We start from the raw sequence: 13,539 nt of genomic DNA, 5'->3' as shown, positions 1-13,539 counted from the left end.
GGTAGAGGATGGTAGGGTATGGTAGGGTGTGGTAGAGGATGGTATGGTAGGGTATGGTAGTGAAGGGTGGGGTATGGTAGGGTATGGTTGAGGATGGTATGGTAGGGTATGGTAGTGTAGGGTGGGGTATGGTAGGGTATGGTAGAGGATGGTATGGTGGAGGATGGTATGGTAGGGAATGGTAGTGTATGGTAGTGTAGGGTGGGGTATGGTAGGGAATGGTAGGGTATGGTAGGGTATGGTAGTGTAGGGTGGGGTATGGTAGGGTATGGTTGAGGATGGTATGGTAGGGTATGGTAGTGTAGGGTGGGGTATGGTAGGGTATGGTAGTGTAGGGTGGGGTATGGTAGGGTATGGTAGAGGATGGTATGGTAGGGTATGGTAGTGTAGGGTGGGGTATGGTAGGGTATGGTAGTGTAGGGTGGGGTATGGTAGTGTAGGGTGGGGTGGGGTATGGTAGGGTATGGTAGAGGATGGTATGGTAGGGTATGGTAGTGTAGTGTGGGGTATGGTAGGGTATGGTAGTGTAGGGTGGGGTATGGTAGGGTATGATAGAGGATGGTATGGTAGGGTATGGTAGTGTAGGGTGGGGTATGGTAGGGTAGGGTATGGTAGTGTATGGTGGGGTATGGTAGAGGATGGTATGGTAGGGTATGGTAGTGTAGGGTGGGGTATGGTAGGGTATGGTAGTGAAGGGTGGGGTATGGTAGGGTATGGTTGAGGATGGTATGGTAGGGTATGGTAGTGTAGGGTGGGGTATGGTAGGGTATGGTAGAGGATGGTGTGGTGGAGGATGGTATGGTAGGGTATGGTAGTGTAGGGTGGGGTATGGTAGGGTATGGTTGAGGATGGTATGGTAGTGTAGGGTATGGTAGGGAATGGTAGTGTATGGTAGTGTAGGGTGGGGTATGGTAGGGTATGGTAGTGTAGGGTGGGGTATGGTAGGGTATGGTAGGGTGGGGTATGGTGGGGTATGGTTGAGGATGGTATGGTAGTGTAGGGTATGGTAGGGAATGGTAGTGTATGGTAGTGTAGGGTGGGGTATGGTATGGAATGGTAGTGTATGGTAGGGTATGGTAGGGTATGGTAGTGTAGGGTGGGGTGTGGTAGGGTATGGTTGAGGATGGTATGGTAGGGTATGGTAGTGTAGGGTGGGGTATGGTAGGGTATGGTAGTGTAGGGTGGGGTATGGTAGGGTATGGTAGAGGATGGTATGGTAGGGTATGGTAGTGTAGGGTGGGGTATGGTAGGGTATGGTAGTGTAGGGTGGGGTATGGTAGTGTAGGGTGGGGTATGGTAGGGTAATGTAGAGGATGGTATGGTAGGGTATGGTAGTGTAGGTTGGGGTATGGTATGGTATGGTGGAGGATGGTATGGTAGGGTATGGTAGTGTAGGGTGGGGTAAGGTAGGGTATGGTAGTGTAGGGTGGGGTATGGTAGTGTAGGGTATGGTAGAGGATGGTATGGTAGGGTATGGTAGTGTAGGGTGGGGTATGGTAGGGTATGGTAGTGTAGGGTGGGGTAGGGTATGGTAGGGTGGGGTATGGTAGGGTATGGTTGAGGATGGTATGGTAGTGTAGGGTATGGTAGGGAATGGTAATGTATGGTAGTGTAGGGTGGGGTATGGTAGGGAATGGTAGTGTATGGTAGTGTAGGGTGGGGTATGGTAGGGAATGGTAGTGTATGGTAGGGTATGGTAGGGTATGGTAGAGGATGGTAGGGTATGGTAGGGTGTGGTATGGTAGAGGATGGTATGGTAGGGTATGGTATGGTGGAGGATGGTATGGAAGGGTATGGTAGTGTAGGGTGGGGTATGGTGGTGTAGGGTGGGGTATGGTAGGGTATGGTAGAGGATGGTATGGTAGGGTATGGTAGTGTAGGGTGGGGTATGGTAGGGTATGGTAGTGTAGGGTGGGGTATGGTAGGGTATGGTAGTGTAGGGTGGGGTATGGTAGGGTAGGGTATGGTAGTGTAGGGTGGTGTATGGTAGGGTATGGTAGTGTAGGGTGGGGTATGGTATGGTATGGTGGAGGACGGTATGGTAGGGTATGGTAGTGTAGGGTGGGGTATGGTAGGGTATGGTAGAGGATGGTATGGTAGGGTATGGTAGTGTAGGGTGGGGTATGGTAGGGTATGGTAGTGTAGGGTGGGGTATGGTAGGGTATGGTAGGGTGGGGTATGGTAGGGTATGGTTGAGGATGGTATGGTAGTGTAGGGTATGGTAGGGAATGGTAGTGTATGGTAGTGTAGGGTGGGGTATGGTAGGGAATGGTAGTGTATGGTAGGGTATGGTAGAGGATGGTAGGGTATGGTAGGGTGTGGTATGGTAGAGGATGGTATGGTAGGGTATGGTATGGTGGAGGATGGTATAGTAGGGAATGGTAGTGTAGGGTGGGGTATGGTAGGGTATGGTAGTGTAGGGTGGGGTATGGTAGGGTATGGTAGAGGATGGTATGGTAGGGTATGGTAGTGTAGGGTGGGGTATGGTAGGGTATGGTAGTGTAGGGTGGGGTATGGTAGGGTATGGTAGAGGATGGTATGGTAGGGTATGGTAGTGTAGGGTGGGGTATGGTAGGGTATGGTAGTGTAGGGTGGGGTATGGTAGGGTATGGTAGGGTATGGTTGAGGATGGTATGGTAGTGTAGGGTGGGGTATGGTAGGGTATGGTAGGGTAGGGTAGGGTATGGTATGGTAGTGTAGGGTGGGGTATGGTATGGTAGGGTGGGGTAGGGTATGGTAGAGTATTGTATGGTAGGGAATGGTAGAGTATGGTATGGTAGGGTGGGGTGGGGTGGGGTAATGTAGAGTATGGTAGGGTAATGTAGAGTATGGCAGGGTATGGTAGGGTATGGTAGGGTATGGTAGGGTGGAGTATGGTAGGGTATGGTCGGGTTGGGTAGGGTAGGGTTTGATAGGGTAGGGTAGGGTATGGTGTGATAGGGTAGGGTAGGGTATGGTGGGGTAGGGTAGGGTTTGATAGGGTAGGGTATGGTGGGGTAGGGTGGGGTAGGGTGTGAGAGAACGGCTGGTACAGCTGTAACCCTGAGCCTGTGCCAGTGCCTGACGTGCACATTCCACCCTGGAGGGCTGCATGACATTTGTCACGTCACTGTGTTACTGCTGAAAGCCACCTTCCACCTCCCCGCCTCTACTCCCCTATAGTCAGATCCTGCCGTTAAGTCCCTGCCAATCGCACAGACTGCCTGTTACAGCCTCAATCAACACACAAACAAATAAACAGTGTCAAATTAGGACAGAGAAAGTTTAGTCATGTTTAGTTAAGCTTCTCATTCCTCAGTAAACCAACATGCACAGTGTTTCAGTGTATTGTAAAGTCAGCACTTCTGTGACACGCAACAGCAGTTATTTTTCCAATCTATTATCCAATGATTCTTCATTATGTGAATGTTTAACACCCCCGGTATGCTCTTGCTGATTGGCTGTTGCTGTCCGTTTCCAGGTTTGTGATTGGTCGAGAGCGTCCGGGCCAGGTGAGCGAGGTGGCTGCTCTGATCCAACAGACTCTGGAGCAGGAGAGGAGACAGAGAGAGATGCTGGAGCAGCAGTATGCCCAGTATGCCCAGTATGATGATGAGGTGGGTAGCCTACTGCCCCGCTGTCTCACCCTGCTACTGATACACCTGTTAGTGTGGCCAATCAAATCCCATACAGTTTTATTAACTCATTCTACAACAATGGCTAACTTACTGAATCACTAATCAAATCAAATCAAATTGTATTGGTCACATACACATGGTTAGCAGATGTTAATGCAAGTGTAGCGAAATGCTTGTACACTCTTCTACTGATCAGGGCCTGTAAGCATCTCAAAGTAGGATTGCTGATTTAGGATCAGTTTTGCCTTTTAGATTAGGATGAATACGTATGGAAAGAGGGGGGGGTGTTGAGGCTGGATCAGTACTTTTATTCTGAGAAGTTTGAGTAGGGTAGGGTTCTGTAGGGTAGGGTCCCCAGTTCTGTTTCACTGCACTCAGACCTGTGTGGTCACACTGCACTCAGACCTGTGTGGTCACACTGCACTCAGACCTGTGTGGTCACACTGCACGCAGACCTGTGTGGTCACACTGCACGCAGACCTGTGTGGTCACACTGCACGCAGACCTGTGTGGTCACACTGCACGCAGACCTGTGTGGTCACACTGCACGCAGACCTGTGTGGTCACACTGCACGCAGACCTGTGTGGTCACACTGCACTCCAATCCCGTTCTCCAACATTGCAATGGCTGCCGCAGGTCAATCTTGGTCATGAGTTGGGGTTGTGATAATGGAAAATCAGGCGTAGCGAAACATAGCTCAAGAATAATGTGGCTGTTCACATTATAACAAGCCTCTAGGTGTGTTATAAAGTGTTTGAGCGTCTGTGGTTGTTAAAAAACACTCAATGGCAACTCTCTCTCTCAGCCAACATGTTTTCCTGCCTGTGTTTGTTCTAGTACACACTAAAGCCCATTCTCTCATTATTAGTGGGTCAGGAGGCTGGAGGACAATAAGGCCACCCGTCTCTCTCTCTCTTCCCATCCCTCCCTCTCACTCTTTCTCCAGATCTCTCTCTCTTTCTCCCCACCTCCCTCTCTCCAGATTTCTCTCTCTTTCTACCCCCTCCCTCTCTCCAGATCGCTCTCTCTTTCTCCTCCCTCCCTCCCTCCCTCCCTCCCTCCCTCGATCTCTCTCTTTCTCCCCCCTCCCGCCCTCTCTCCAGATCACTCTCTCTTTCTCCCCCTCCCTCTCTCCAGATCTCTCTCAATTCCCCCCCCCTCCCTCCTTCCCTCTCTCCAGATCTCTCTCTTTCTCTCTCTCTCTCTCTTCCTTTCTTCCTCCCTCTCTATCTCTATCCCTCTCTCCCTCCATCTGTCTGTCTGTCTGTCTGCCTCCTCCATTCATTCAGGCCTGATTTGTTTCCATGCATCAGACAAGGGCCATTTCCTTAATGGATTGCGCGTTGCCATGGCACCGAGGCTGAGGGTCTTTATTAAATCCCCATTTAGAGAGAAGAGACGTCAGGTTAATTACCATGTATCTGGGCAGAGTGATACATAGCCTATAGGCTCTGGTCTAGTGCATGCGGGTATGTCTATACTGTACAGTATGTCTGTGTGATGATTTCAAAGATACCTTCTTTTTTTTCTTTTTTTTCATTGTTTGTCATTCATTGGTGGATTGATTGTTGTGACTCAGAGGGTTGTATGGCGTGTCTGTTTATGTCCTGGGATCAAACCAAACCAAAATCTCCACAGCTGTCTGATATTACCAGTCCCATGCTGCGTTTAGGATGAATAATTTGCCATGTGGTGGGAACGTAATCTAATATTTATAGAGATATTAATATTAATGCTCTCATTTTATTGCAGAGCATAGATCATCCTAAATAATTCATAATTGTTTACCATGTCGGTTATGCGTGAAGGAATTGATGTTTTGCTAGTTATAATTCAGTGTGGATTCCCCAGTACAGTTTTGACTGGCTAGTGTAGGTATGGATTCTGTAGGAATGTGAAACGTATTAGTAAAGGATTAGTAATGGTAACTCATTACACTGTGTGCTGTCAGGCTGTAAGGCTTAATATGTGTCCTAAGTGGCACCCTATTCCCTATATAGTGCACTACTTTTGACCAGGGCCTGAATAGGGTGAATATCAAATGGGCTGAACAGGGTGAATAGGTTGAATAGAGAATGGGGTGAATAGAGAACGAGGTGAATAGAGAACGAGGTGAATGGAGAACGGGGTGAATAGAGAACGGGGTGAATAGAGAACGGGGTGAATAGAGAACGGGGTGAATAGAGAATGGGGTGAATAGAGAATGGGGTGAATAGAGAATGGGGTGAATAGAGAATGGGGTGAATAGAGAACGGGGTGAATAGAGAATGGGGTGAATAGAGAATGGGGTGAATAGAGAATGGGGTGAATAGATGGGGTGAATAGAGAACGGGGTGAATAGAGAACGGGGTGAATAGAGAATGGGGTTAATAGAGAATGGGGTTAATAGAGAATGGGGTGAATAGAGAACGGGGTGAATAGAGAACGGGGTGAATAGAGAATGGGGTTAATAGAGAATGGGGTGAATAGAGAACGGGGTGAATAGAGAACGGGGTGAATAGAGAACGGGGTGAATAGAGAATGGGGTGAATAGAGAATGGGGTGAATAGAGAATGGGGTTAATAGAGAATGGGGTGAATAGAGAATGGGGTGAATAGATGGGGTGAATGGAGAAGGGGGTGAATAGAGAATGGGGTGAATAGAGAACGGGGTGAATAGAGAACGGGGTGAATAGAGAATGGGGTGAATAGAGAATGGGGTGAATAGATGGGGTGAATAGAGAACGGGGTGAATAGAGAACGGGGTGAATAGAGAATGGGGTTAATAGAGAATGGGGTGAATAGAGAACGGGGTGAATAGAGAACGGGGTGAATAGAGAATGGGGTGAATAGAGAATGGGGTGAATAGATGGGGTGAATAGAGAACGGGGTGAATAGAGAACGGGGTGAATAGAGAATGGGGTTAATAGAGAATGGGGTTAATAGAGAATGGGGTGAATAGAGAACGGGGTGAATAGAGAACGGGGTGAATAGAGAATGGGGTTAATAGAGAATGGGGTGAATAGAGAACGGGGTGAATAGAGAACGGGGTGAATAGAGAACGGGGTGAATAGAGAATGGGGTGAATAGAGAACGGGGTGAATAGAGAATGGGGTTAATAGAGAATGGGGTGAATAGAGAATGGGGTGAATAGATGGGGTGAATGGAGAAGGGGGTGAATAGAGAATGGGGTGAATAGAGAACGGGGTGAATAGAGAATGGGGTGAATAGAGAATGGGGTTAATAGAGAACGGGGTGAATAGATGGGGTTAATAGAGAATGGGGTGACTAGATGGGGTGAATAGAGAATGGGGTGACTAGAGAACGGGGTGAATAGAGAACGGGGTGAATAGAGAATGGGGTGAATAGAGAACGGGGTGAATAGAGAACGGGGTGAATAGAGAATGGGGTGAATAGATGGGGTGAATGGAGAAGGGGGTGAATAGAGAATGGGGTGAATAGAGAACGGGGTGAATAGAGAACGGGGTGAATAGAGAATGGGGTTAATAGAGAATGGGGTGAATAGAGAATGGGGTGAATAGATGGGGTGAATGGAGAAGGGGGTGAATAGAGAATGGGGTGAATAGAGAACGGGGTGAATAGAGAACGGGGTGAATAGAGAATGGGGTTAATAGAGAATGGGGTGAATAGAGAATGGGAATAGAGAATGGGGTGAATAGATGGGGTGAATGGAGAAGGGGGTGAATAGAGAATGGGGTGAATAGAGAATGGGGTTAATAGAGAATGGGGTGAATAGAGAATGGGGTGAATAGAGAATGGGGTGAATAGAGAACGGGGTGAATAGAGAACGGGGTGAATAGAGAATGGGGTGAATAGAGAATGGGGTGAATAGAGAATGGGGTGAATAGAGAATGGGGTGAATAGATGGGGTGAATGGAGAAGGGGGTGAATAGAGAATGGGGTGAATAGAGAACGGGGTGAATAGAGAACGGGGTGAATAGAGAATGGGGTTAATAGAGAATGGGGTGAATAGAGAATGGGGTGAATAGATGGGGTGAATGGAGAAGGGGGTGAATAGAGAATGGGGTGAATAGAGAATGGGGTGAATAGAGAATGGGGTGAATAGAGAATGGGGTGAATGGGGTGAATAGAGAATGGGGTTAATAGAGAACGGGGTGAATAGATGGGGTTAATAGAGAATGGGGTGACTAGATGGGGTGACTAGATGGGGTGACTAGATGGGGTGAATAGAGAATGGGGTGACTAGATGGGGTTAATAGAGAACGGGGTGAATAGATGGGGTTAATAGAGAACGGGGTGAATAGAGAACGGGGTGAATAGATGGGGTTAATAGAGAATGGGGTGACTAGATGGGGTGACTAGATGGGGTGACTAGATGGGGTGAATAGAGAATGGGGTGACTAGATGGGGTTAATAGAGAACGGGGTGAATAGATGGGGTTAATAGAGAATGGGGTGAATAGATGGGGTTAATAGAGAATGGGGTGACTAGATGGGGTGACTAGATGGGGTGACTAGATGGGGTGAATAGAGAATGGGGTGACTAGATGGGGTTAATAGAGAACGGGGTGAATAGTCACCCCATTCTCTATTCACCCCATCTAGTCACCCCATCTAGTCACCCCATTCTCTATTAACCCCATTCTCTATTCACCCCATTCTCTATTCACCCCATTCTCTATTCACCCCATTCTCTATTCACCCCATTCTCTATTCACCCCATCTATTAACCCCATTCTCTATTAACCCCATTCTCTATTCACCCCATTCTCTATTAACCCCATCTATTCACCCGTTCTCTATTAACCCCATCTAGTCACCCCATTCTCTATTCACCCCATCTAGTCACCCCATCTAGTCACCCCATTCTCTATTAACAGAGAATGGGGTGAATAGAGAACAGGGTGAATGGAGAAGGGGGTGAATAGAGAATAGGGTGAATAGATGGGGTGAATAGAGAAGGGGGTGAATAGAGAATAGGGTGAATAGAGAATGGGGTGAATAGATGGGGTGAATGGAGAAGGGGGTGAATAGAGAATAGGGTGAATGAATGGGGTGAATAGAGAATGGGGTGAATAGATGGGTTGAATAGAGAATGGGGTGAATAGATGGGTTGAATAGAGAATAGGGTGAATAGAGAATGGGGTGAATAGATGGGGTGAATAATGATCTAGGTGCTGCTGTAACTCCTTAGTGGGAGACCACAGCACCAGGTCATCTGCGTACAGCAGACACTTGATTTCAGTGTTGTGTAAGGTGAGAACAGGTGCTGCAGATTCACAGGTGCTGCAATGTTTTTTGCCAATTCATTAATGTAGATGTTAAACAGTGTTGAACTTGAGCAGCCCTGTTTCACCCTGTTCACCCCGTTCACCCTATTCACCCCATTCTCTATTCAACCTTTTCACCCTGTTAATAGAGAATGGGGGTGAATAGATATTTGTAGTTGTTTAAAGCAGCAGGGCTGAAACCTTTCGCTGTACCAGAGGTTTCAAATCATGTGTCAGCGTAAGCTTTGTGTGTGTGTGTGTGTGTGTGTGTGTGTGTGTGTGTGTGTGTGTGTGTGTGTGTGTGTGTGTGTGTGTGTGTGTGTGTGTGTGTGTGTGTGTGTGTGAGAGAGAGAGAGAGAGAGAGAGAGAGAAAGATAATGTGTGTGTCTGTGTGTGCATCAGCGTGTTTGTGAGAGAGAGTGAGAGAGTGAGAGAGAGAGATGTGTTCGCCCTGCAACAACTCTGTGAGCTCCGGCACCAGTGTCTCTGGCAGTAGGACCAGACAGAGGGACCCGGCCGGCCCCATGCCAGGATGGGTCATTCGATCCTGCTGTCCCTGCCTGGCTCTCTGCAACCAGATGTGAGCTGCAGCAGAGCAGAACTCGTCTTTATAATCCTGACTGTGTCCCAAATGGCACCCCGCTCTCTACATAGTGCACTACTTTAGACCAGAACCCATTGGGGATAGTGTGTCCTTTGGGATGCATTCTGTCTGTCTGGATCAGTTTAGTAAGAGGCTGCCAGGCTGTAGAGAGAGAGAGCTCTAGCAGAAAGAGAAACACACAGTATCATCAACCCTGCTGTCTCTTTTCTACTGACCACACATACTGCACAGGCTGATGATGATGATGATGATAGTGACGGGGTGATGATGGTGGTGAAGCTAACGGAACATTCACGCTTATAGCCTGCTACCATGTGCCCATTGCTGCGCTTATAATGTGAAGAAATAATAACATTTTAAGCTAAATGTTCTGATCTGTTTTGTCTGCCACATTGCGTAAAAAAGATGCTAGTGCTAGTGGTTGTATTAATTTGGGATCAAGCGTATCCCACAACTGTCCCAGACTATGTTTGGAATATTTATTTCTCACACAGAATTGAATAGGTCGACTTTTGACTATGGGGGATAGTAGATTGACATAGGCTAGTGCTTGCTGTTCGTTAGGCCTACTCATCTTGTTGGCTGATAAAAGTCTGGACAGTTCTTCCAATATCTTCAATCGTAATTGGATAAGGACGCGTGCAGTTGCGTCCCGATGTGTCTGTCTTCACTTGTAGCCTGTGAGAAAGACCCGAGAAAGAGCCATGTGATTGAGAGAGGCTTAGGACTGCGCAGCACAACGCAGCACTCTGGGCCGCAGAAGGCATGTTTGCTTTAGGGTGCATTACGGCCATAAAGGGGATGCCGGCGTTAAATTCGAGGCATTATCAAGTGCTTGTCAAATTGTGAATGAGAGACTATTGGAGTGAGCTCATGCCATTCAAGCAACTTTTTTCAAATCATCATTAGAGTCGCATCATGCAGCCTTCCAATGTATTCAAAATCTAAACATATAGCCCAGCGTTTGTAGAACAACTAAAATTACATTAATAACTCTGAATGAAGTATATAGGAGTACCCATTTCTTTGTTAAACGCTCAACACAATAGTCGCATGTGCGCACTCCCTCAAATCGTTTGGAGAAAATATTTATATTTTATTCAGCTTTGTTCAATTGTATTCATACTATAAAATAATGCCACGGAATTCTAAGCAAATCTTGTCTGCTAAATGAACTAGTGTATCCCGCAGTCATTTGGCATAGCCAGATCAGGGCCTAACATAAGGACAACTCAGAGTATGCTATTCTGTTCTTCTGAAATAGACAACGTTTTCTTCATATCATGCTTCTTTAGACCAGTCTAAAATAAATAATGGATTTATTGTGAAGTTGTAGGCTATATTAGATGGATTTATTAGACTTTTTAAAATGTGTGGAAGCCAGGAGATGCTAAATGTGTTTGTTAATTAACGGTCAATTACCGTGAGACCGGCTGACGGAATTTTGTGCCCGCCACAGCCCTAGTCGTGATGATGATGATGGATTGCTCTCATAAAGCACCACTCATCTGAAAGTGTTTTACATACTGTGGGTCATCACAGGATGACAATGACCTAACCCTAACCCTGACCCTCTCCTCAAACCCCCACCCTCCATCCCCATCCATCAATCATCCCCTTCCTCACCTCACCCCCCAGCTCACTTTGACAGGGCCCCTGTTATTCTATACCCAGACATGACAACTGGTCTCTCTCAAAATTGGCTGAGAGAAAGCTTAAGCTGGTGTATTTGTTGTCCTCCTCGTAAACATGATTAACTGTTTTCATTATCAACATTCGAGTTGCCTGGCTACTCATCCACAGAGCGCCGGCCAAACGCCACGCCCACTAACGTTTCTTCTTCACCATGAGTTGATTTGCTCTCCTCACAGATGACTTTGCGAGTGCAAATCATTCTGAATGGTCCCAGAAACCAGAACTGGCCTACACAAATCTTTGATTCATGTAATTTTAACATTAGCACAAACGACTTCTAGGATGTTAGGTTCAGACTGATGCATGGTGCAACCGATAGAGCAGCAGAATTAAATACGGGATGAGTCGTCTGGCAAACATTGGAGTAGCAGGCAACGTTTCTTAAAATAGGAAGAGATGACTCAATGAAAGTTAGACAAAGTCAAACAAACGAAGAAGATGATGTAAACGTTTGATGATTAGGAGCTTGTGTTGTTCTCTGTGAAACGTGTATGTATGACAAATTAAATTATGTAGACGGAAATGTATTCTCATGTTATGTGTGTGTGTGTGCGCACGCTGTGTGTGCATGTGTGACCTCAGACAGGGGAGTACGCCACTGATGAGGAGGAGGAGGATGAGGAGGCAGGGCCAGCTGCGGACAGGGCCAGAGACGGGGAGGGCGACGGCGAGAAGAGCATTGAGGTGTTCGATTTGCCAGAAGCGGATGACATCATTTCCCCCTCAGAGTTGGATGCCACCAAACTCTACCAGAAGTTCAGAGAGGTCACTTCACTTCCTCTTTCCTTGTCTCTTTTCCTCTACTTCTTTCCTTTCACCACTCTAAAAAAAGACAGAAGGTCCCCAAAAAAAGTCTAGCTATAAATGTATTTTCCTCGACTTAATATCACTAATACTTTTGCCAAGCACTTTGTCAAACAACTCTTTCTTGTTCCTAATTGGAACGAAGTCAAAGAGTAGCAAATGACTGAAATAAAGTATTTGGCCGTTACTTTCTTCTAGAACCCTTTTGATTTGATTTATATTTTTTTCCTTTTTAAAGTAGCCAGCCTGCAAGTAATATTGATTAAAAAGCCTTACTACCACTGCTGGCACCAGGACATTTTGTCCCTCACGCCACACTTGAGTGACACACTTAACAAATTGCTCGAGCTGCACTGCGGTGTTCTGGATATTTAGTGAGAAATCATGTAATCTCTACTGTCCCAAAACCTCTGAACTCTCTCTGGGACTCTCTCATTCTCGCTCTCTTTTTCTCCCTCCTTTCTCTCTCTCTTTCTCTTCCTCTCTCTCTTTCTCTCTCTTTTCTCTATGGGACTCATTCTCTCCCCCTTTCTCTCTCTCCCTCTCTCTCTATTTCTCTCTCCCCCTTTCTCTCTCTCTGAGACTCTCTCTTTCTGGGACTATCTCTCTTTCTCTCTCTCTTTCTCTTTCTTTCTCTTTCTCTCTTTCTTTCTCTCTTTCTTTCTCTCTTTCTTTCTCTCTCTCTCTCTTTCTCTTTCTTTTTCTTTCTTCACTTTCCTTTACTACCTCTTTCTCTCAACTTCTCTCATTCTACTGTGTCCTTCCTCTCTCTGCCTATTGACTCCTTCTCTACTTTCTGCATTTCTCTTTCTCCCTCTCTTCACATCCTGTTCTGTGAGTCTCTCAGTTTCAGTGGTAGAGAGTGCTGTCATGCATGGGATGTGGCTCTTCGTAGTGCTGTGTGTGTGTGTGTGTGTGTGTGTGTGTGTGTGTGTGTGTGTGTGTGTGTGTGTGTGTGTGTGTGTGTGTGTGTGTGTGTGTGTGTGTGTGTGTGTGTGTGTGTGTGTGTGTGTGTGTGTGTGTGTCTCTCTCTCCATGAGGCTTGTCCAGTACAGAGGCTGCTCAGCCAAGTGTTTGATCATCTAATCGACCTCTTCCCTTTCTACTCCCTCAGCTGCAGATCAAGCACACTGTCACCGAGGCAGAGATACAGAAGCTCAAAAACAAGGTAAGAAAGCTCCGCTACTATCATCTCTAAGAATGGTATAAAATACATTTACAAAGTACAATAAAAGCATGAGGAATAGACATATGTTTGGAAAAAGGACGTCATTGGACAGTGCAGTGGATAATAGTTTCTATTTCAAGTTATTTCTGAATATTTAAGGCAATTGCATGTGTATTTCAGAAGTTTAGCTCCGCTGCCTCTCTTGCAGTTTCGTGTCACAGGTGTCTGAGCGGTTAGTGAGCCAGTGGTTAAGTGAGAGTGACAGGCAAGCAGGCACAGACACAATAGCTTTTTAAAAGTGTCTGGTTTATCCCCTGCATTCTGATAAGTTTTTTTTATTTAACTAGGCAAGTCAGTTAAGAACAAATTCTTATTTTACAATGACGGCCTACCCCGGCCAAACCCTCCCCTAACCCGAATG

The 13,539-nt window shown here is 46.5% G+C and overlaps 1 protein-coding gene across 4 annotated transcripts in view; it reads left to right on the top strand.

The window, feature by feature from the left end:
• Positions 1-13,539, top strand: part of ppp1r9a (protein phosphatase 1, regulatory subunit 9A) — a 108,250-nt gene that overhangs the window by 64,496 nt on the left and 30,215 nt on the right. For all 4 annotated transcript variants that reach the window (XM_071368773.1, XM_071368771.1, XM_071368772.1 and 1 more), the window contains exons 6-8: positions 3,461-3,596; positions 11,729-11,911; positions 13,065-13,118. In XM_071368773.1, coding sequence (XP_071224874.1) covers positions 3,461-3,596; positions 11,729-11,911; positions 13,065-13,118 — 373 coding nt within the window. The remainder of the gene's footprint in view (positions 1-3,460; positions 3,597-11,728; positions 11,912-13,064; positions 13,119-13,539) is intronic.

Source organism: Salvelinus alpinus, chromosome 26 (genome assembly GCF_045679555.1).
Source record: "Salvelinus alpinus chromosome 26, SLU_Salpinus.1, whole genome shotgun sequence".
Classification (NCBI taxonomy): Eukaryota; Metazoa; Chordata; class Actinopteri; order Salmoniformes; family Salmonidae; genus Salvelinus; species Salvelinus alpinus.
Note: the sequence above shows the minus strand (reverse complement) of the source record. Positions and strands in the feature narration are given on the sequence as shown.